The following is a 25,459-nucleotide window of genomic DNA, read 5'->3' as shown; positions in this document are numbered from 1 at the left end:
GTAAAAAAGACCGAAAAAAACCAAAAAGAACCCAAAACTTGAGTAACAACTTCCTCTTCAAATGTCTAATTGTTCCTTAGTTATTTTGTTGAAGCTATTCATACACAAATCTTCTAGACTTGCCTCATAAGTCAATCTTGCCAAGCCTTTAATCATCTCCATAATGTGTCTGGTTTGTTTCCAGTTTATGAATGTATATTGTTGAGCTGAAGTACTCCAGTATGGATACAGTACATGCTGTTGGGATTTTTTTTGTTTGTTTTTAAATGCTTGTGTAGTTGGAAAGTAGGTGTGCCTTTGCCACAGGACCCGTTTGAGGTGCGTTTTAGGCTCAATTTAGCTAGCTTACATAAAATGACACAATCGGCTAACTTTAAAACACTTCTGTTGTCAGGTTGACCATTCACAGATGTCTACCCGATATTATAGTTCATCTTTACCACTAATGACACCATGGAAAGTAACCAAGCAATTTCATGTGTCTACTTTAAGCCTTCCTCCTTGCTTTTTTATAGAGCTAACATTGTAGTTAAGTCAAAGGTTTTCATATTAAGTTTTTCATTTACACTAGTTATGGTTTCAACAAGGAGCTTATGATTATAGTATGACTTCACTAAAATGAGAATGACATGAAGTTTAGATGTTAGCAAAGATGATATTTTAGAATATATAATGTACTTAATTGTTAGGTTATTACTGCTAATGTTAACACTGAATACTATATTCAGGTAGTATTTTTAAGTCTCTGAATACTTTATTATTAAATCAGCTGTCACTTTCTAGTCTTAGAACACATTTTTATTCAGGTCAGTTTTAAGGTGAAAAAATGGAACTTGTTAACATTTTAGTTTGGGAAGTGATTTTGAAAAAGTGTCTTTAATTGCGCTTTTAAAAAATTCAGTTAATTCAGCAAGGTCAAAGCTACAGAGTCTTTTTTGCAGCCAGCTAAGACCATACTCAAAACTGACTAGAAGCTTTATGACTTTTAAGTTATTTCCAGCTCCCATCTGATGGTGCTACATTTCATTAGAATATGAAGGGACGTGTAAAGGAGCATGTTTTAAAGATACTTGCATTTACTGAATTTAATACCAATGTTAGAAGCCTAATTTTTTACGTGAAGTAGTCCTACAGATCAGTAGTTTAAAGCATGTGTCCAAAATTCAACGTTGTTTAACTTCTTAACTATGAACATCTATTTTTAGTGTTTGTGGTTGAAGATTAGCAAAATTGTATTCACTGTCTAATAGTTTCTGTCCTTGTATTTGCTTTATGCGTAAATGACAATATATAAGCTTTGAGATGTGACTGCCCCGAGTTTCTGCAAATGCTCAAACGGGATAACTTTTGCATAAATTGCATGGATATATTTAGAAGTCCTAAATAGATTGTGCCAAGAAAAATGATTTGTCCAACAATTTAGTGCTGAAACTTGCTCTTCAGAGAAAGCTGCCCTCCTCCCATTCGTTCCACATTTAGACATATGGGGGGAGGACTTCTGAAATGTGCACTCTGTAGATGTATTTTGCATGATGTTGCCAAACAGTCCTTCTAGCACTAGCTGTATTCTATGGGCAGGATACTTCATGCTTCTCCTATATTGTGTAAATTTGTAAAAATTCAGAAATAATTATCACTTTTCTGTAAACTTTCTTATGTAGTCTTAACTTTTAAGTTCAGGTGACAATTTGTCACTTAGCCATATACCTCTGAATCTGTAGGCAGTTATACCAAAACCACGTTTCCAGTTCTGCTGTGTATGACTGCAGATGCGATTCTGGTATTGGAAGGGTAGGTCAAGCAGGATTCAAATGTTTATACAGTTAAATAAAAAGCTAGTGTGAGAATTCATAGTGCTTGGGAGAAGTTAACTGTCAGCTCTGGGGGAAAAAAACTGGCATTATGTTGTGACATTCCACTGAGATACGGACCTTCTGACACAGCAAGAGATCACTTGCTTCTTAGCACAGAACTGATGAGCCACAGAGGTGAGGGAAATGCAAAATATTTTACAGGAATTCAGCCTTGACAAAAGGGGCTTTTGGAGTCAGGATGATACAAAACACCTATTAACATATACACTTATGTATCGATGCCTTTGTACTACTAATTATCTTTAGTTTTCATTATTTCAACACTGTTGATAAGCAGTTATCTTCTAAAACAACCTGGAACTACCTTTAAAACAACAGGGAAATAGTTCTAATTCTTGGGACTATTTCCCTGTTGTTTTAAAGGTAGTTCCAGGTTGTTTTAGAAGATAACTGCTTATCAACAGTGTTGAAATAATGAAAACTAAAGATAGTTTTCCGTGCACATGGAAATACTCCTAATTCTTGGGACTATCTAAAACAATCATGTTCAGTGTTAGTACTTTTTGTGCTTGTCCCGGAGACTGAGGAAAATCACAGTGGAAGTTTTCTGATCAAGTAGAGCATGCTATATTGCAACTGTCCCCTTTCAAAGCGTTGTGGCTTTTTTTTTCTACAGCAGAACTTTCTAGAAAATCTTTGCTGATGTGACCTACATTATTGAAATACTTTTCAGTTCTGCTTTGAAATGAAAGCTTCATATTTGCATAGAAGATAACTGTGCTCTTTAAAGATGCGATGTACATATTTGTGGAGCACAAAGCAGTGTTTTAGCATTATAAAGCCTAGTTGCACAAAGGTTTAAAATGGACCTTGTACCCAAAGAATGACTTACTCCTTTTGAGATAGTTAAATTTCAGATAATGTTGCTTTATAGTGTGTAGTCCATCAGTGTGAATTGGAACAGATGTTAAAAGTTTGAGGCACTGATTACCTAGATATTACCCAAACTCACAAGTGGATAGTGTAATGTGGGTGGTGAGATAGCAGAATACAATTCCCATATTTAAATCCTGCTTTACTTTAGTGTATTCACAACATCTTTACATTGTACGGTGCATGCCTATTGCATGTTTCCTCTGCCAGAAATGAAGTAATATAATTCAAAGAAGCAAACCTCTTCTTTTTAGCTTTACAGACATAAACTTTCTAAGGTGTAAAGAGAATGGGAAAAGTTTCTTTCTTCTGCTTCTAGCAGCACAAGACTTTGGATACCCCAAACTTGCAAAACAGAATGATGCAAGGGTGAAGTTACAATCATTGCACCGTGTCAGCCAGTGGAGCAGTTTACAAATGAATCACAAATGCGTGTTTTATGTTTTACTTTTCCATTTCTCTGTAAGATACATGACCAAGTGGGCCAGTATTAGGAATTAACCATGATGGAGCCCTTTCTTAGAGGCAAAGTCTACAGTAATGACCATTTGCCAGATAGCCATGTGTTATCTCAACATATATGTATATAGCAATGATCAAAAAATAAATATGAAAATCCTATTTAGTGAGTCTGTAACAAAGACAAAGTGTCACACATACAGTTAAGTCCAGTTTTTACCAATACTAGTTCTTTTCCCCTATCAGCTACAGAGGTAGCAAAACATGTTTTCTGTTTACTCAGCATTGGTTTTTGCAAGAGCACTTACTACCTACCAATCACTGACTTCAGCTGAATTTAAGGCTTCATTAAAAATCCTGATGAGATACCTTCTGAATGTTAAGGGATAGTAGGAAACAGATCCAGCTTTGTCACTGCTCCCACCTTCCTTCTATAGAAAAGCAAGTTTGCTGTGGTAAGCAGGTTCTTTTCATTGTGCTGTTGAGAAACAAACCTGCAAGGGCATGGAAGCAGATTAGTCACTTCAGTTTCATTCTGCTGCTTCTCAGGACAGCTAGAGAACTGAATGAAAGCCAACCAGTCCCAAAATAAGGCTGCTGTGAACTAAAATAGTACCGGCAACTTGTTGGCACTCAAACCAGGTTGAAGATCACCTCACAAAGTGTCAGCGGCATTTGGTCTGGGACACGGCAGGAGACAGGAGAAACTTACTTTTTTAATTTACTATTAAAATTATCTAAAGCCTTCAAAAAAATAAAGGATCTAATCAAATGAACGTAGCAGATTGCTTGCCCAACAGGAAGCCAACTTTACTTACTGTAAAGTATTCTTTACAGTTTTTTGAGGGAGAGGGAGCCGAAAAAAGGGCTTCTCCCTCTTTATCCCAACGTTGTATCAAGTTGACTAAACTTTCTAAGAAAGATGAAAGTAAAATCTTAGTTTCATCATGGCTTGTTTTGCAAAGCTGTTGATAAGTCATAGTTTCTGACTCATAGAAAACCTCTATTTCAAAGCTTGTTTTTTCACTCCCCAAACATGAAGAATACCTGCTTGCTGAGGGATGTAGCAAGAAATTAATCTATGTTCTGCTGAACTGTCATGGAAAGTCACAATGAGTGTGGGTCAGATACCTTCTGTCCCATTATATATGTGCTAAGTGGATGGCTGCAACTTCAGTGAATTTTAATGGTCGTGGGATGTGTGTGGTGTATTTCATCCTACCCTGTTGAATTACTACAGTGCAACCCGAGAGTAGACAACAGTGAAATTAAGGCATGATTACAGCATTCCTTTAAGTGCAATGCAGTCCAGCCAGAAGCCTTGCAAGTAGAAGAGATTAAGGTTTTACACAAAGTATTTTCAGTCTCTGAAGGTATCCCAGAAAGACCAAAGAAGTTAGAAGTCATCTTTTTTTCTGTCTTTGTAACTTGGGTGTATTAGAAAACATGTGAGAAAATGTCTTAGTTGAGCATAAAATCAGTGAAAACATTTATGATTTACTACAATAACTTTTATTATCTTCAGTGAAAATATCTGTAAGGCATTATGGTAATTCTTATTAATCTTCATGTGCAAAAAAGTTGTTCTCTATAAGGCTGATAATCTATTAGTAAGATTTGTGACATTTTCTTTCCATAGTTCAGCTTTAATTTTCCAGCTTTTAACTATTTAGTGCTGACCATTTGTAACTGAAGTTATTGTATGCGAAGGGTCTCAGATTAATCACCCAGAAGCTGGGAAGTGCAGTCCCAGCAGGGGGCTGAGGGCCCATGAGAGGTACTTGGCCAAGCACCAAGAAAATGCTTGCTTTCATATGAGGTGACTGTCCTTCTTGTCCTGTAGTTCCTCACCTTACTCACTATTTAACTTCTGCATGAAATTAAATTGAGGTCTTACAGACATTAGTCTCCTTCATTAAACAGCCTAATGCTTTACCCTGCTGTGGATCACTAGAACTGATTCAAGCAGTTCTGAAGGAAACAGGCAATCACAGGCTATCAAAGTGCATACACAGAAGAGTTCTTCACAGCGCATCTCTAGTTTTATATTTAGATGCTATTAAACTTACCGTTAAAAATCAGGTCTTACTGTTAATAAATTCAGGTATCGTAAGCATTTGTATCACTGTCCATCTCCAGTGTCTGAGCGTACAGCCTTTAGAAGGCACCGTTGTGTTCCTATCAAGTTTCCTGTTAAAAAGTACAGCATTTGTATTCCAATACTAAGGATTTTGTTCTCTTTTAGGATCGAAATAGAATGTATGACAGTCTGAATATGCACTCTTTGGAAAACTCCCTTATTGACATTATGAGAGCAGAGCATGATCCACTTAAAGGTATGTTATTATGCTAAATAAAGAAAAAAGGGTCATCCATTCTGCATATTTGAATTAATACTGATTGCTAATTTAGATTCTAGGGTCATATTAAAATAGCAAATGAATTATTTTCTCAACTAACATGAAAGGTCAATCTCAAGCTGCATTTTATTGAAAACATTGGTTTACAGTTGTTTAAAACTTAAGTTAAGCGTTAGTGGTTTCATAGGTTTTTCTCCCTCTCCCCTCCATCCTTCCCTCCTTTCCCCCAAGAAACTCATAGTTAGTTTTATTTGACATTTACTTCTCTGCTGTAGGAAATTCTGCCTCAGTTTGTAAAGACACCCTTCTGTTACAGGTAGCCAAAAGAGGGTGGGAGGGGAATCAAACCGCTACCAGCGTTAGCCAGTTAATTTTCGCTTTCTTTGCGGTGGAAGCTGAAAAGAAAATTAAGTCCACTGATAAATTAAGTTTTTGTCCTTTCAAATATTTTTTCAAAGCCCCTGGAGGATAGTAATATATCTAATTGTCCAGTTTCTGTTTGTCTGAAGTCCAGAAATACACTTGGCTTTAGGATGCTGGTTCCTGTTACCGTTCTGGGCTCTGTTCAAATAATTTGGCCACAGCAGTAAGCATATAGTTAATATTTGTGGGCTTCAATTTTAACTGCTGTATTCACTGTGCAGTAACTCACTCTTTTGAATTCTGTTTTTCCATACTTATTCTCCGGTGGAGTTTACTGTTGAACTTTGGAGCAGGGAGCCCAAGCCGTTTTATTTGACCTGATCAAATGTTATTTCATTTGTGGTGTTACAATCAGACTAACACAATCTAACTTTAAAATTATGCAAGACTCCAGGCTTGCTTTGCAGAAATTAAGTCTCAGTATCGAAGCAACTGAAAAAAAAAAATTCTTTCTTTTTATATCGTTATTTGCTCCCATCCATTCTCCATTTCTAGAGGCTCCTAGACTTGATATATATTACATTAGCACGTAAGGGCCTGTGTTCTCCTAATTTGAAAGGCAGTTTGCTAGAGTCTGTTCATGGTTCTCTTAAGATCTGTAATCAATTGGAAGACTTGTAGTATTCAGATAGCATGTAATAGTATTGTAAGATTTACAATGTAAAGTCGAAAGTTTGTTTGTTTGTTTGTTTGTTTTTCAAGCTGAAAATCTTTACAAAGGATTAGTAAGTAGGTAGCATTTAGTTAGCGAGTTAATTTTCCTCCTCTTTAGGGTGGAAGCTGAAATTAAATTTTCTTAGATGTTCTTAAATCTGTTCTCGTTTCTTATTGCCTATAGGGAATTAATTCCCGTTTTAACAATTTTATCATTTAAGTTCATTATTAAATTCCATTTCTGTCTATTCTGCATGTTTACAAAACCTTACTAAGTAACACAAAGGGGTTGAAACCTGTGAACAGTTAGCCCACTGGTAACTACTGTGGACTTAAAAGCATGCATATGTCATCAAAGACAAGGTAACTAGTTAGATCATCCCTGTTTCAAAGCACTGTTGCTTCAATTTGCCACATTCAGGTGGTGACTAATATTTCTTTGGTTATCTGAACCTACCATCAGGAAGGATATTAAAAGGTAAAGCTACTGTTAGGCATAAAATTAGAGAATGCAGATCTTCTATCGCAATATACTGTCATTGGCACCTCTCACATTCCTGAAAACCAATCAGTTTCTTGACTTTTTTCTGTGCATGCTGACATGACAAATGGAAGTGGTTGCTCTGTTCCCCCTGCCATCTCGCTGTTTTCATTTTGGCTTTATAATGCAGCAGAGTTTTCAGAGGCACAGCGAGCACAGAAAAGACCCATTTTTATTTTTATTTATCTCTTCATATTTCATTATGATACAATAGATGAAAACGATGTATTTCCAATAAAAAATTTTCAGTGAGAGTAAGACAAGACAAAGCTTTAAGATTATAAAGTGAATTGGGTTCATACGTAGACACTTTTGAAAAACTCAGTAAAGTTTCCATAGTTATTCTGTGCTTTCTAGGGACATGAGTATATGGTTTCAGTCTACAGTGAAGAGATTTTTTTTTTTTTAACAGTTTCACCATCATACCCTTGCAGTGAAAATTCTGCTAAGTGTTATGTTTGAACTAAAACAGATGGAAGCCATAGATAGTGATGAATTCAAAGGAAATCCATTTTTTTGTTCGAGTGCCAGAGAACAATGCAAACGCCAACTGAATTTAAATAGAGTAATTGTGTGCTGTTATTTAAATTGGTTGATCAAGATATTTTTTTTTCTCTTTGGAAGTTGTTATTTCAGCTGAAACAGTTACGTTATTAACAGTAAGACAGGAGAAATGTTCCTTACTGACTGAAAATGGGAAGAAGAGATCACATCCTAGAATAGCCTTTTAGTTCCTTTCTACCCCTCTTCTGTTTAGTCACCATTAGTTGGCATTTCTGTAATGTCCTAGCAACTTTAAGGGTTTGGTTTTTTTTTTCTGCAAAGCATGAAACACTAATTTTGTTGTTTCAATCTCTGTGGCTTTTCTTTTCACCACAGGAAATCTGACATTTACTTAAGAACCCATCATATTTGCTTGCAGAATGCACGGGATTAAGAATATTATTGTTATTTATTTGTTGTTCTTATTAATATGTAGCATACTTTTGTTGTAACTAAAGAATATTTTGTAACTAGAGAGTATTTTTTATGACAAGTTTTTAAGTAAATCTAAGCACACCAAGACAATGCATCTTTTATATCTGACCACAGCAGTAAAATGAAAGTCCCTGGAATTTTAAGCACGTGTTTCAGATTTAGCTGCTTACAATATCTGGAGTATGACTAAGCATCTTGTCTCAGATTTTGCACAATGCAGAACAGACACTGTGTGTACTAGCTCACAGCTTTAAGTTTTGCATTTCAAGATCCATTTTAGAAGGAAGTCAAATTTCACCACTTTTGCTGTCATGAACTTGAAAAAACTTTATTTCAAATATTTCACTGAAAGCTAAGTTTATGCCTGCCAAAAAATTGTTTATAGATGCATAGTTTCGGCTTCACTTAGACAACGTTTAGTCATTACTACAGACATGATCAAAAGAAAGAAGTAATTTTTAGCTTTCAATAAGACATTTTTTCAAGGTAGGTTAATAGGGAATAGATGCTTAACTTCACTAGACATTGCAGCAGAAATACTGATCATTAAAACTAATCTTTCCCATGCAGCTTTCTTGAAATGCATTTCATAATAAGACATTAAGTAATGTTTAAGATTACCCCATCCAATCAATGTAATATAAACTGAAGTTAAAATTAATAAAAGTTAAATTAATTCATTTTTACATCACTGTTCTTAAATACCCTTTTTATTCTTCTAATAGCCCTTAAAACTATTTTGAGAGAAGAATTACCATATTGATAGCCTGAAATACATGGGTATTGATAGTATAACTCTTGTCCAGACATACCTCTTGTGTACTTGCATTTTTTTTTCCCTTCTCCTCCCCCAAATACCAATGCTTCTTGATGTCAAGATGTAAAAAACTTGCGTTCTAGACATTTCATAAACCAGGAAAGCCAATACATTTGGGCTAAAACAGATTATGGAAAAAACTTAGAAGAAATGGTTATATTTTGCACGGAATATGTGTTAGAATTGGGGAGCAGGTGATTTCATGGAATTTATTATCTACTGTTTTAAACCTCTTTCTAGTAAAGACTATGGTATTTTCCATGTAATTTAAGGGCTAGTCTTTTGTAAGGTAAGAGTATTGATACTGTGCTCAATTTACAATTCATTTCTGTTTCCTGACCAACTCTCTTATAGCTCTCCATGCTAGATGTAAAATAGTACTGAACTTGAATTAGCCATAGCTATATTAGCAGGAGTAACAAGAAGGAATATTAACGTTACGTTGAATTTTTCCTCTGCTTCTTTGTGAGGGGCAAAACAAATTTTTTAGGGAAGTTACACAAATATATTTTTTGTATAGCTAGTAATAAATAATAAAAGTAAAACACTATTATTTGGCTTATCTGTGGGGAAAAAATAACTTGATGCACTTAGAAGTCTGTCTTGCTTTTTCTTGGTTTTATTTTCCCTTTAAATTGGTTTAGTTGAGCTTTTCAGCTGTTAGACGTCTTTTTTTTAAAAGCAACCTGGTGACGCATGCTCAGTGAAGTAAAAAGAAAAGCATTGGTGACTCAGCAGCACAATAGAGAACATTTGCTTACTTTGCATATGGTAACTTTTGTTTTCAAAGAGATTTGTTTTATATTTTGTGTCATGAAGCTCTAACGTTTAAAGTTATGCAGTTGCTTCCTACAGTAATTCAAATTGCACTCAAAAAGAGTTTCTGAGGCTGAACAGAAAAGTATGGAAGGAAAAAATTTGCTCTTAGTCATATAAAAGGCTTTGAAATTGTACATACAGATTGTTCACTCTTTCTGTCATAGAAACTTTTTATGATAAAAGAATATATTTAAGACTGATAGACTGATTTGCCTAAATAGATCGACTATCAGAGACAACACATTTAGCCTCAGTATGACTTACATAATTCTTACACAAGTGTTTGAAAGTGTAGTATCTAGGCTTTCTGTAACTAGGTGTTGTCCAAACATGATGTTGTGCTGTTGTCTTAACTACGCTGATTCAAAAACTGAGCTTTCTGAAACTGCTGCAATCCTCAGCCATTCACTGGTCTACTAAAGTAGTTTAGGAAAAGCTTAACTTGGAAGCTTTTTCTCTTCTAGTCAGGAGAGCTCTTGAAAAAAGGAAGATGGGAAAGGAGTTTGTGGTTCTCAGTCTCTTCATTCAACCATTTAAGACTTTTTTAAAAAAAGTGGGAGGGGGAGTAGACATGAAATATCAAACTTGTGAAACTGTGAGTCAGTAATGTTTAAAGCGGTCGTTATACTTAAATCTATCCCAAATGTTTTAATATATGGGGATTCCTCCAACAGTTTCGTTAAATAGGAATAGAAAGTATGCATTTCCGAAAGTAGATATGAATTTGCTTTAAAATAAAAAGTGAGTAAGCACAACTACATCTGTATGCTCAGAAGAAGCTGACAAAAATTTTAGATTTGCATTGCTCATATTAGTAACATAAGATTACAGAAATGTAGCTAAAACTAAGTTTGTTACTCTTTCCTCATGGTTTGGATTAGCAAGACTTTTAACTGGATTTAGTGGATAAACTGGCCCACCAACATTTATTTGCAAGCTTTTTATTTTTTTTCTTACAGAAGAATACACTGTAAGAAATACATACCAGGCACTTCTGTTAACATTAATCACATTTAGATACAGAAGAGGGGGCTAAATTTAATAGAACTCTAGTTGCATAAGAAATATCAAACATACCTGCTTCTCCATAGCAATAGTATTTTGAATTTAGCCATGATACATGAGAATTACTAATTAGCAGTAACGTGATGAAGTTGCAAGTCCAGGTTTGCACAGAGAAAATTTCTATGACGTGATACTTTGCGATACAGTACTGTAATATTAGACATTGTGTTTGTTCCAGATAGCAGCACATTACTAACTTCGGATGCTGTAGAGCTAAATTCTGTAGACAGTCAGTGAAGTGATTACTTTTCATTTCTCAGGAATGGAATACATCTATTCTTTAAATATTAGATATTTTCTAGCTGATTTGTAGTTGATTTTAAACGAGTAAAGCATCTTTATATATTATTAAAATTTCTTTTTTAAGCAGGCGGGAGGCCACTGGAATTGCTAGACTATCTATTGAATGGTTTATACGATTCTAGATTACTGACATTGAAGTAGGGTGGGATTAGACAGGATTTGTGGTGAGGGCGGTTCGTAAAATGGTACATTTTTTTTTTTAAACGCATCAAAAAACATGCAGTGAAATTAGCTGACTAGAAAGAAATATGTGATAGAAGCAAAGTAAATTGATATAAGATGGGGCTTCCATCTGTATTTTGTATACTGATATTTTAAGTTAGGTTTAATATTGTATATGTCCATTTTACTAGAATAATCTGTTAAAAATAGTGTAATCTGAGCTCTGTGTAAGACTGATATTGCACCTACTTCCATGCATGAAGTGTTCTGAATTTATGTATGTCATTAAATTCAGGTGGACACCCTAAAAGCACTGCATTTTGCTTCAGCAGGTTAATCAGAGGGATAAGAGCCTAAGTTAACCTATCAAATAGCAGTGACTGTATTTTGAAAAAGTAAGCAAACCTATGTTAAAAATGTTTTTAACATTGTAAGTCCAAGTACTAGACAATGTAGTACACACAAGTTCACCAGAATGCAGTAATACAAAGTACTCTAAGTATATATAAATAAGACTTCAGTATCAGTACAGCTGTACATGTACTGAATACTGTGTTACTCCTTTTCCTTTCTAACCCACAAATCATTCATTATCTGAGCTAGCAAATTCATCTCCGTAACACAGCAAGGCTGCGTTTCTTTGCGTTTGTGTGATTCATAGGTTTTACACTGCAGTAGTGGGCCCAGCTCCCTAGTGCACTCTCTCCCCACTCCTTAATGAGGAGTGCTTTATTATTTCAACTTTTTCAGTTTGGCACCTATGTTTCAGATGCAGCTTATTTGTGAAGCTATAGGGGGGAAAAAAGCAAAGGAATGGAAACCCAGAGTTGTAAACCCAGAATTTACTGTCTTCTAAAACAGTTTTCCTTTCCAAGTGTTGACACTAGTGGGCTTCTCTCTTCTGCTAGGCCTTAAATCTGACCTCTTTTTCTGTAGTAATTACAGAAAAAAAATTTATCTTTTGTCTTCCTTGCTGAATAGGAAAAGAAGATAAATGTATACAGACAGGGAGAAAGACTGTCACCACAGACTCAAGGAGGTTCAAGATGAGATAATCATTTCTCACAATTTCTATTGTTATTCTAGATAGATAAAGCATTCTGATTTGCAAGAAAGAGCTCATATTGTTGCAAGTATTTCTATAGCACCATATATAAACATGATGATGACAGTAAATAATCTTGTGAAATCCTTGCTGTTAGGCAAATGAGTATTACCTTTATAGACCAGAGAACTAAGAAGTAAAGCAAAGTGACTTGTTATACACCAGGCTGAGCAAACCAGTGGCAGCTCCCAGGTTGCAATTTAAGGATGCCTTGTTCCTAATTCTTTTCCTATTATACCAGCAGGCATTGCTAGAAGGGCAGAATATTTATAGTTCCAAGAAACATTAGGTATAGCTGTAAATGTTCAGCATGACAGAAAAAATGGCTTGTATGTTAAAACTGGACATCTTGAAGATAAGGAGCATGAAGACAGCGGCTCCTACAAAGATTTTCATTTAGTATCTTGCCTAAACCTGCTCAAAAATTCTGTAGAGGTTAGAGAAAACAGCAGAGTCCTTTTGGGTGGCATTCATCTGCCCTTTTCCAGGAGGCTGCCCTTGCCCTTCACCGCTTTCTCCACACTTTCAAATTCCAAAGCAAATAGTTCCTACCTAATCTGCAGGTGTTCTGATACCATCCATTCTTACAATAATGAAATCTTTGGGAAGACAAGTAGTACGTGGCTGTATAAAAATCTTTTTGCCACAACGCCTGTAAATAATAAGGCTGAATAAAATATTCTAAATGATCTTAATCTTGCTATTTTGAAGTTTTGAGTGTAAGAGTTCATAATACGTATTTTTTCTATATTTTTGATAGAAAATTATCGTGTTTGTTTCCCAAAGGGGAAGAGCAAAACTTAATCCTGTTACTTACAGTTTTTGAGGAAAAAGGTTTTTTATTTAACCCCAAAGGTGTCCCTTGGGACACAGAACTACCATTTTGAGAAATTTCCAGTCTTGGTGCTAATGACATGGGTTTACCAACGGGGGGGGAACAGATGGATTGTGTATGATAGCAATTGTTAGACAACCTTAATATATCGATTGCTGATTTGCTTTTCTTTCTTTTTTTTTTTTTTTTTTCCTTTTTTCCCCCTCTGTGTTTCTTTTTAGAAAGGTTGGGCCTTATTCGGGTATGACAATGTCTTACTAATACTTACATCTTGCAAGAAAACTGCATATATATTCCACTTTAAACCTGCACGAGTTCTAAACACCCATTGCTTCCAGACTAGATTCTTCTTTATACCTCCACAAACGTTCTCGTTTCCTCCAAAAGATTTAAATGTTTAAGTTACAGTATTTTTTTATATATGCTTACGGATTATAAGCAAGCAAGTATGTTTGAATAGCAAGATAGATGGAAATGTATTTTTTTGCACATTAAAGCACACTTCTTCCAAACACAGCAGTTATTGTAAATGTCTCTCTAGGTCAGTGTGCACTACTGGTATGTTTGCAGCTTCCTGTAAACAGAAAACATCTCCTTTAATAAAAAGGAATTTGTAATGAACAGACACTTCAGCTGTGCATTTTAAACCATTCGTGTAACTATTAAACTATAACATGCCACCAATGTAGTAAAATGCAATACTTGAAAAATTCTAATGTCGAGATATGAGGTTTTCATACAATTTTTATTCAATATAAAATGTTGAAAATGTTATCTATCGTATTCTTTAATTTTGTTAATCCTGTAGATAAACCAGTACTCTGGTTTTGCCAGACTTACTGAAAAATATTACATACAATGGTTATATGTAATACACCAAGATTCAGTCATAAATTGGTTAATAAAATTTTAATGTCTTAATTCCTATTAACATGATTTTTCTTAAATTGATTCAGTAGAGATGCACTGAACTGTAGAAATGCCACTCTGTTAGGCAATGTGCATAGTACTGTTATTCACAGTCACTGTGAAAGACAAGACTAAAGCAGTCAGCACTATTTCTGGGTGTCATGAAACAAAAAGTGGCTTTATCCTATTGGAGCTGATCCCAAAGCACATTGCAGATCTTATGACCAGAGAATTAAGGTTAAGAAGTTTGTTCTTGTCAGCTTTAACTTGGGTCAAGGGTATTGTTGATTAATGTGCTTGGAGTTAAATATTAGCTCTTTATTTCCCCTAGGCAAACTGGAAATATAGTTTATATTTAAATTCTAAGCAGTGATTTTTCATTATTATTTCTAGCATAATAGCTAAAACCTCTGCATTTGTTTTGTTTTGTTCTTTGGTTTTTGTTTTCTTTTAAGGTCGCTTGAGTTATCCACATCCAGGGACTGACAATCTTCTGATGTTAAATGGTAAGTGCTAATCTTATAACAGTTTCTAATTATCTCTAGCTTAGCTTAAATCTGACATGTTGGTATAAAATTATACTATTATATTCTGTTATTGAATTACTTGCCTCTAGTCTTCAACACTGATGGGACTGTTGCCATTTTTCAGAGTTGAATGGCAAGAGCTAATCTTGAAACAGCCTTTCATTATATCTAGCTTATTTGAAATCTGAAATGCTCGTAACGATGCACTGTTCGTTTTTGTTCTCAAGCAAACCAGTGGTATGTTCTCCAACGATCTGCTAGAAATCTGTTACACAGAAACAGGAATTAGAAAAATAAGAAGGCCAGGAAGGCATGTTTTTCTATCTTGTATAAATAAAGGGTGAACTAGATACTTTCTATTACACTTACATGAAATAACATTTTATTTCTGTTGGGTTTTTTGGAACTGGCTTTGTCAAGTATGTTTCTAACTGCGAAATATGCTGGAGTTAGAGTTCATGTTCACGTTCCTCTCCCAGTAGGTCAAACTTCATGAACATCTGCTACTCAGTGAAGGCATGAACTTTAGCCTTTGTTCAAGGCTAAAGAAGGAAGCAGAGCTTGGTAATCCATCAAAGTCAATAATAAATCAGGGGGTTTGCACACAAATGTTTTCTACATTGGGAAAAATTAGAGCTATAATGCCACAGCTATGCTAGATGAGAAAACGTGGAAGCTGTTGTACACAAAGCAAGTACACTTTTATCATTGACTTGATGGGTCTCAACATTACCAGTAAAGACCTAATTATTAAAAAATACAGTCAGAATACTTATTTCAGGTTTGTGGTTCTATGGAGCTCTTTTTCTAATTGCTTTACCCTTCTGCACAGTCATTTACACTTGTGTAAATGGACATAAAATGTAAAAAATATCTAATTTCCCTTGTGTAACACTGGGTAAATGTTTAAAATTTTAAGGAAATTCAGGTTTAGCTTTATACCCAGTAAAGGAAGATATTGCACAATGAACATTTGAAGAGTTAGGTCCTTTGGTATTGAATAGTTCTTTTGAGATAATGGAGTATCTTGAAAAGTGAAAATAGCTACTTAACTATTGAAATAAAATTAGTGTTTAGCCCACACAGGCCATAATCCTGATTTCTGTACATTGAATATCAGTGTGCTTGATGTTACAACATTTACAACAGTTAACTTTCTGTATTTAACTGCAACTGTAAGACCTATTCTGCAAGCTGGTTTGTTCAGGTGATGTATGTGCAACTGTCATTATCTGCTGATTTATGATGAAGTGTTAGATGGGGAGGTATTAAAAGCTAAGCAATCTTATGAGCAACTGTGAAATATTTCAATGCAATCAGGGTAAGAAATTCATATCATTTTAATTTGTTTGTTTTAATACTTAGAATGGTGAGCTTCTCTTTTTATAGTTTTGCATGCTAAAAGAGCACGTGGGAAGTATCGTTACTGTATGGAATATCTAGGAAAAAAGGTTTTTGCTATCATCACGGACATTGGAAAAATGCATCTCAGTGGTACCAGTCTATCCTGAAAACCTTCCCACGGAGCTAGAATATGCACTGAAGAATATCTTGTTTATTATTAATGCTGGTGGGTTTTCTACTGTAGGTTGGAAGTTAATGTGACTGCTCTCCCCTTTAAAAGCTGCAGTGTTATTTCCAACCCTTAATAGGTGAGATAAAAATAACAATTTGAGTATCTAAAAGACAGGTGCTGCAACACCTAATTTTTAGGTGTGCCTTTTACAATTTAATTCAGGGCCTTGGTTTAGACATCTAAGCTCTTTACCATGTACCTGGAGGGCTTGATGTTCAGTCACCTCAAGTTGGAGTGTCTCAACTGCAGCTCCTTACAGCTGGAGAACAGAAACACTGGGAACAGCTTCTGGGAAGCTCCAGCTGCTCAGACTCTGCACAACCTTGCTTTCTTAGCAAGAATTGAGGGGCTTCCTCCAAATGTGCAGTAGTGAGAATTACAGCTTGAACACTTGCTGATAAAGTTGTAGACTTTAGTTTCCTTCTCTGCTTAAGTGGATTCAAGCTAACATTTCCCTCTATCCCTGTAATTGGTGCCTTGGAGGGAGGAATAAGGAAGAGGAGAGCTGATAATCCAGAGACTCACATTTGTCCCTTACTTTCTCAGTAAGTGTTGTAGTTGCTACGAGGAGGAGCAGGAATACCAGACCTTCATGAAAGAAAAGCACCAACGTTTTTAAGGATCCTGGGCCCATCTGTGTGTGCACTAATACTTAAGTATTAGTGAGGATCATGACCCTCACTGGATTTTAGTTGGCTTGATTTTAGTGCACTGGTATCTCTGGATCCCAGTAAGATTCTGACATGAGCCAGGCTGGAATTCCTCAACCCTTTTAAGACTAAGCACTTCTAGATAAAACTTATTTTTAGCTAGTTTTTCCTCTTCTTAAATGATAGATCTTTTCCAGCTCATTTAAAGTGTACTTACTGAACTGTACCTAATATTAATATTTACAGTTTTCATTATTTAAATTAATGAAATGAACGAAAGGAAAGCTGATTTATGTGTTTTAATAAATTATATGTCTGATAATTACATATCTGTTTCAGCTCAAGCTGTAAAAAAGCAATGCATTTTTAATGACTGCTATCTCTCAAAAGTAAAAAAAAAAAAAACCTTTGGAATAAGTTTACCTGAGTACATCTTTAATTGGTGACTTAGAGAGAACCTTTCTGTAGCAAGTAATAATGCAAGAGTCCAATTTGTTGGGGTGTAGGGTGTTTTATCCCCATTATAGCGTTCCCCTCCTTTTATAGTTTTAATGCATTGAATTTTTCTGATGGCTGTTGAAACATAATTCAGCATTTGATTAGTTTAGCAAGGGAGTATTAGGCTTTCCACCTTAAAGATACTATAGCTGGTTGTGCTTCTAAAAAAACGGTGTTTTTACTTCAAACAGAAGTTACTAAACTTCCTATACAGGAATTGCTAAATGAGTGTCTGTAATCTGTTAGGCATGCCAAACTTGAATGGTCATAACAATCTCTTTCAGCTTTAAAATCTATAAAGATGTGATTTCTAAAGAAATCTTAATAGAATTTAGGCACCCAAATCCAATAGAATAAAATGGGCATTAGGCACCTACCTCCTTTAGTCTAGACCCTTGGGAAATTTCTGCCATAATTGTTTATGGATTTCTTTAAATGACAAATACGTATTAATGAAAAAGGCTCCATTACTTCGCTGTCACCATTTGATCATTAAATCGGAAATGTTAGTGACAAATAGTATTTTATCTTACTTTCTATCATAAATTTTCTAGTTATCTTTAAGTATAGGAAGTTTGCCTAGTAGTTTTTCCCGTCACACAACATAGTATTTTGAATTCAGCTCAGTCGTTCAGTTGAGTTATTTAAATATGTACATATTTGTTTTCTGGTATATATTTGAGATACGTGTCTGAATAAAATAGAAATTATGCATTTACTATCTGTGATGGCATTGCTCACATAATGAGCAAGGTTATATTGTCTTGTTAGGTAAACATGCACAAAAAGTGTATTTACTTCTGTCTCATTTCTATCTCTGAGCTGATTTAAATTGCAGAAAGGAGGGTATTAATTTTTTTGACAGGTTTAAGCCTTATTAGTATGCGACTTCAGGGATATAGAAACAGAAGATTTTAACTCTAAGGGAATGTCTTTGTTGTATATATAGCACTTTTAGTGTTGGAAGGTTCCAACGTTATTGGACTTCATTTTTATTGGGCATCATTATACTTCTTGCGTGTGTTGCCTAATTTATATTTTCTAAAGTCAAAGTGCATCGCTTGTACTTTCTCACTCATTTGAAATCTTTCAGAGTTTTGGCTAATTAAGATATCCAGCTTTATAGACTAAAAGATACAAAAAACATTTCTGTATGACTTATTTTTTGAAGAAGTTCAGGAAAGAAGGAAGAAGTTTAATCTCTCCTTTTGTTGTTGTAAATCAATTATTTGCCTACAGTGTCTGGCCTTTCCCAAAGGGCTGTCTCCCCTGCAATTATTTATCTAAGCATATGCACTAATTATGTAGATGTATATATTAAATACATATATATAAAAAACCTGTATGCATAGCTAAATCTATAATTAAGTATGTATAATGTGTATATTTATACAGACTGCATGCTCTGTAAGCATATGTGCTCTGAAAGATGTAAAACATTACGTGCATGTTATTTTAATAAATACAGAAATATTTCTGATTGAATCTAACATCTTTAGAAATAATTAATCTCATTGCTTACAATGTACTAAAAGTTTGATTCAGTGGAACTGTTTTCACAAGTAGTATCTGGCCTTTGAAAGAAAGTTTATATATATATGTAATGTGGAGAGATTAAAATACTGAAGTTTCATGAAGATAGGATACGTTTGCTTTAACATCATATTTTTAGTAACAGTAAGACTTTGCACTTACTGTTATTAAAACAACTCACCTATAATATAACCACTGTGGTCTTAAAGTCTGGATAAAAATAGGAAAAAATAACGAGTTTTGCAAAACCATGCATTTTCATGTTAATGATCACATTCATTGCACCAGTGCCTACAGATTGCCTAAGAACGGGATCGCATTTTTCTAGACACAAAGTGGCAGAAAATCCCTGCCCAAACTAGTTTACCGTCTAAATGGACAAGACAGATCAATATCAGGGAAGGAGGTTTGCCATACAAGTAAAGTAAATGATGTGACAACATCAAGGACAGTTATTTTCCCATTTTTCTCTGATTTCATTGTTTTGCTGAAGCAAAGAGTATGCAGATAACTTTAGTACATCATTGTCATTTCGATATATATAAAATACTGCAGCAACTACCCTTTCAAGTTGAATTGCATTGGGGTTTTTTTGGCATTTTAATAACCCTTTTGTGTTTCTCCTTAAAATTATTTTTATATGCGCAAAGAAAAACAGTTCAGGTGTTCTGTAACAAAATATTTTTATGCATATCAGCTTGTCTTAACTATGAAAATATAAGAAAATAGCTGAGCTGGTTTGGTGGGCAGAAAGGAGCAGAAGTGGCAGAAGGGAAGAAAAATTACTAAGGCTTGTGCCAAAAGATGGTTATTAATATGCATTAGTATATTATTCTTTGAGAGGGAACATGGCACTGCAGTCATTGCTATGGAGTGATGCACTTGAATTTTCCCTGGTTACTCTAGTTTTGTTTGTGGAAGGAAAAAAAGGGGCATACGAGGGGTTAGACGAGGGCTTGGTGACGCTGCTGGTAATGCTATGTGGGAGTCACTTTGGCCGAGAGTCAGAAGAGATCCGTCCGTGCTGCAGCACTGACGCAGGACTGCGTGTCTTGGAAGTGCCCGACTTCAGAGGAAAACAAGTCTGAAGTTCGGCATTAGTCTCCCCGTGCAGCAGCAACTAATGAGAGAACTAATCACACAGAAGAATACGTTATGTTTTGTGGATTCTGTTTGGATGTGGGAAATCTGAATTTAGGTGTTTCCACTTGGTTAGTTACCCAAGTCTCTCTCGGAAAGTGGGCTTTTCTGGTTTGGCTTACTAGTAGAAAGTTGGAGGATCTGAAAAACTACAAGCAAAAGACTCTTCTCATCAATAGTAATTCTTTCAGATGAAAGAAACTAAATTCGAAAGTGAGTTTGATGCAAGTTGGATAGGAATATGATGACTGTTGTGTAACAAATCAACAGTTTTAAGGGAGAAAAAACAAGGAGAGAGATTTTCAGAATTCCATAAGCAAGCCACTGAATTCCTAATATGAAGGGATCAAGATAACAAAAAAAAAAAAAAATTATACTTACTAAAAATTTTGAAAAAAACCATGCAAATGGGAGGTACCACGATATAAGTATTTAATAATAAGAGAACGGAACAGTGACTGACATTTATGAATCACTGAGTTTATGAGGCCGCATGTATTTCAATGTCCCAGAACCACAGTTGCTTTTTAGGAGAGATGTATGTATGGGCTCCTAGTAGAATCCAAACAATAATGCTGGGACACAGCAATCTTTGTTCACAAATGTTGCTATAATGTTATGGTCTATAATAATATTTTCTATTTGGATATTTAACTACAATGCTGTAACGATTAAAGTAATCTTTGTCAGATTCAAAGTCTGTGAAACGGGAATAGAAAATACTTTTTGGAAATGTAACTAAGAAATTACACACAGCTTAATAGTTTTTGTATTAGTAATCTGTCTATTTTTAGTTTCGTAGCCTTCAGGCAGAGAAGCAATCAATATGGTCTTCTGAAGTGTAGCTATAAGCATGATCTCTTTAAGAGTCTTGCAAAACTCAAAAGTTAGGAAAATCTTGGATTTACTTGCAGTCTGTCAGAAATTGTTGCTTTGCCTTTGTGCAGTGTTTTTGATACAATGCTATTTCTTGTGACTTGTGCCCTGATTTTGTTTGCTACCACAAGGAGTCTTTTGTTTCAAACAAAACCTTGTGGTTAATTTTCTGCTAGGTCTTTTCATGAAAAAGGAAGGTCACGGCTTATAGCATTTGTATTGTCACTGCAAAGGACTGTACAAACTGTTCTGTGGACCAGGATGTTTCTGTGATTAATTTAACACTTGCTACAGGCTTTTTAAAGTAATATTTTCCTTTTTACAATTTCAGTACCCTGTGTGTTATTTAGACACTTGTGTAAGATATGAATCACATTTGTGAGGATGAATTACAAAGTTACCGTAATTTATGCATCCACAATTAACATGAGGTTAAGATCAAGTCTAAAGACACGTTGAAATATTTTAAAGTATGTTCTTTACAGCTGGTGCTAACGTCAATTTAGTAGTAAAATAGTATGGTATTTAAGTGAAACTTTAGTTTAATGCATTCTCACCTACAATTATCAATAGCAAGTACCGATGCAGATTTTTACTTATCGCTTACCCACATAGTTCTTTGTATCTTAAATATCTTAATATGTGGGCATGATACAGTTACTTGACGTTTTACAATTTGTCCTTTGTTTGCATGCAGCGAGGAGTTATGGGCGAAGACGAGGTAATTCACTTCTGTTTGTTATAGTGCAATTAATTCTGATTGAGCTGTTAACTGATCATTACAATTAATTAATCGAGATTGTTGATTATGAACGCTTATCTGCATGTTGTCTTAGTTTGGGGAAGATGGAGGGTGAGGGAAGGAGGGGTGCAGTCTGGATTGTTACGATCATTGATCTCTTTTTAGAGTTTGAATTACAAATCCTTTAATCAGTTAAAACACTGTAGTTCTAATCATAATTTATTTCATGCTAATGGCTACTGCTTGCAGTCGTTGCCCCCTTTAAAAGTATACAGTTAGGTGTTCCTCTAACTCATCTTTTGTTGCTTCTGTAGAAGTGATACTGCACAGAGTAAAAACTAAAAGCCTTTCATAGACTAGTGAGAAATCTAGTAGACAACTCTTAGAAACAGTAAACAGATCTTCGTAGTATAAGCCAATATATGCTCACTGACCTTGGAAGATACCGGTTTAACTATAGGAGGATGTGACCACGTAAAGCGTGCAGCAAAAACATCAAGATCTTTGGTAGCTTCCAGTGTTCGCAACATACACATAAGTCCATATATGGTCTCTCTGTTGATCTCTGCATTGGTTCATAACTGATTGCTTGGTAGCCCTAATGTAAAGGGGAATGATGATCTAGGTCATGGTCAATGTATGTAAAAGTACAGTCGTGTTTGGACGGTTCTGCTTAATTCTTTTCACTGTCATAAAACAAAAAGAAACAAGTGTTTAAATGGGCTTATCCTTTTAATTCACAGTGATCGGGAGAAATGTGAAAGCCTAGCAAATTACCTTTTTGCTCTCTTCATCTGAGAGGCATTTAAAAGTGAAGAGGAGGAAGAAACAAGTACTAGGAGTCATATCGAGCATGTTCCTCTAAATGTGTTGTTAATCCATTGTCCTCTCTGTCATCTTAGTTCTCTGAGGAGCTACAGTGCTTTTGGCAAACCTTTACCGACATTATAAAGTAAAACTAATCTCTCTGATATCACTTCAGAACATGTTCTGATGCTTTAATTTGTACTGGGAAGAGAGCTTTAGATTCTCCTTGTTCTTAGATTTTAACATTGGTCTGTGGGTAAAAAATAAATTATTCTGAGGATTATTCTTTGATTATTTTTTTCCCTATATACTTGTGTATATTGTAAGTTGGAATTGTCTAAAAAGTACTTTTAGAGAAACAGAAAACCATAATTTTCATGGTCTGAAGAGACACCTTCCTTAGGTATAAATTGTGTGGTGTTTTCTAAAAAACAGAACAAAAACTGGAAAAAAAAAAACAAACAACACACTTAAATGCTTTTGTGGCAATATTCTAATGCCAACAAGTTTATTAAAATTGGCATGTTTTTAAGTCACTTAAGTCTCTTTTTTCCTGCAGTATACAGACTTGCAGAGGTAAAGAGCAAATCTATGTGCTTTTTATAAAGATGACCCAGCTAAACTACTGTCATTTTAGATTTAAGATGTTAAGAATAACTATCATATATTAGTGAAAATTCTTTAAATTTCCACTTTTGCAGTTTTCCTGCGAGTTCCTCCAATTTCTTATTTCTTCCATGAGCCACATTTTCCTTTCACTGTCACTACAATAACAGCTCCATCTTCTCCATCGTTCACATCAGTAATTCAGAAATCCATCATTATATCCTGCTTTCTTGATTGTGTAACCAGATCTTACCACTTCTTCATAGACATCTTTAAGATCTGATCATTCTTATTGGTCTTCGTAACTGAAACTCATATCCACATTACTTAGCTTTTGCAGCCCTTATAGCATGATCTTGCTCGTCTTTGTCTAAACAGATGATTTACAAGAAGAATCTGCCTGGCTGCTTCTTCGAACTGTGTTAACTTTCTCTTCCTCCCTTGCTTCCTCACTTTTCTGCCCCATTGAGCACCAGCTACATGCTTCCACTTTAGAGGCACTCTACTGATCTGTTACTTAGCTGTTGAATGCATCCTGATGATAGCAAGCAAGGATGCCATCACTTGCTCCCCCCAGTCATATTCTCAAATGCGCGTATCACCATTCTTAATGGAAAGGAGGAGCCTGCTGCAGCTTTCTGCATTTGCTGTACTCCTCTACATTGGATGCCTACTTAAGACATAACTGTGAAGTGCCAGCATAAAGATGTTGTAGTTACCGTCCTTGTTACTTAGTACAGTCCTGTGGTTCTGCTTTTATTTTGTGATCCTCGTGACATTTTATTATGTTTGGTTGTTTTCTATCATCTTGTGCTTTCATTTGGTATTTTTGATGTACTTTATTTTTATTATGGATTTAGATACCAAATCGGAGTCCTTAGGCATTACCACAACATAGGTCATTGGTCATGATGTTTGCTGTCTGTTCTGCAGCCTTGTCTTTAAGCACTTTGTTCTCAGGTGGTCTTCTGGAAGTGAATGGCTTTCATATTGCTCTCACCCCCTAGCTGATCAGCCCAATGTCTGCAGGTGTTCCTACGGGGCTTTCCTGGTAGTATTCTTCTGAGAGGGGATAAAAGTTACAGACTGCGGTATGGCTCACAGTTAAGGTTCTGCAGACTCAGTTCAAGGACCTGCTGCTCCTGCGTATGGATTTGCAGTGGGTGAATCTGGAAGAAGTTGGCTATTTGAGATGGGAAATTAACTTGTTTCCCAAAAGTGTGCTAGGTTGTTTTTTGGTTTTGTTTGCTTGCTTGTTTTCGGAAAGTGGTTTAATTAATAATTATTTTAAAAATGAGTGAAACAGGAAAAATTGCACTTCAGAAGAAATAGTGATGTGGGGTATTTATTTTGCTTCACGAAAGTGTTTCTTTTTGGGCTTTTTGCAGTTAAAAGACTGATTTCTGAATTTGAAACTGCCATTAATCTTTATGTTGCTAATCTAAAGCAGTGAAAGTTTGAATAAGCTAAGATGCATATCCTGGCCTTCCAAGTGTTTTCATTTTGGAGTTCTCCAAAATTTGTAAATATGAAATAGGGGGGAAATAAGTGGGACAGAATTACCATGTTTCCACTCCCCCCTGCCATCTATACATCTGTTTTGATCAGTTTGCATTTGCAAAGCCATCCTGTGAACTTCTCGGATTTTACACTTGCTTTTCAGGGTAACTATAATCTTACTGCAGATTGCTACATGTTAGGAAGAACCACAAGGCTTCCCTCCAAAACTGTGGTAAATTTGAGAGCAAGAAGGATAAATCATCACTGTGACTCATTTTTCAAGTGTTACATTTTGCACATTTGTTAAGATTCTCTTTTGCTTTCTTAGGATTTAAATCTGTTCTTACATTATCAGCATCAGATACCTTTAAAACAGAGGAAAAAACATCTCTGTTTGAAACGTCTTAACTGTGTACATGTTTTTTCTGTTTCCCTCTGTTCAATTAAAGTGTAAGATTTTTAGACGTGCAGTAGTTATTCAGGTGATGGAAGTTACCAATTTAACTTGAAACTAAACCAAAGGCAGACTAATGAAACTCACTTAAGCATCCCTTAATATGATCTCTTCATAAGTAAGACCCTTTATTTAAAAACAAATTACTACTTTCCTACTGGATGCAGCAGAGTAACTACAATATAATGTAGTATGAAGTATTATGCAGTGATGTCAGCTTGCAATCTTGAATTTCCTTCTTGAAGTTTAATACATTTTTCATTTTCTTAATTTTTCTTTAAACTAATGTGTACTTTTCTAGTATCTTGATATTTTCAGTTTTACTTTCCAGACTGCTGTTCCCCCATTCCCTAAAATTACATAAACATGTACT

The 25,459-nt window shown here is 35.2% G+C and overlaps 1 protein-coding gene across 5 annotated transcripts in view; it reads left to right on the top strand.

Moving 5' to 3' along the window:
* CPEB2 (cytoplasmic polyadenylation element binding protein 2) overlaps window positions 1-25,459 on the top strand; it is a gene marked incomplete at both ends in the record, with an annotated part of 51,487 nt that overhangs the window by 9,884 nt on the left and 16,144 nt on the right. For 2 of the 5 annotated variants that reach the window (XM_082315515.1, XM_082315513.1), the window contains 3 exons: window positions 5,452-5,542; window positions 14,633-14,683; window positions 21,675-21,698. In XM_082315515.1, the coding sequence (XP_082171641.1) occupies window positions 5,452-5,542; window positions 14,633-14,683; window positions 21,675-21,698 (166 nt within the window). Of the gene's footprint in view, window positions 1-5,451; window positions 5,543-14,632; window positions 14,684-21,674; window positions 21,699-25,459 lie in introns of those variants that run through there. The other 3 variants (XM_082315514.1, XM_082315512.1, XM_082315516.1) reach the window with 2 other exon arrangements.

The sequence above is a fragment of the Platalea leucorodia genome (assembly GCF_965183815.1).
Source record: "Platalea leucorodia genome assembly, chromosome: 6".
NCBI classification, from domain to species: domain Eukaryota; kingdom Metazoa; phylum Chordata; class Aves; order Pelecaniformes; family Threskiornithidae; genus Platalea; species Platalea leucorodia.
The sequence above is the reverse complement of the archived record's forward strand: the minus strand, read 5'-3'. Positions and strand labels throughout refer to the sequence as shown.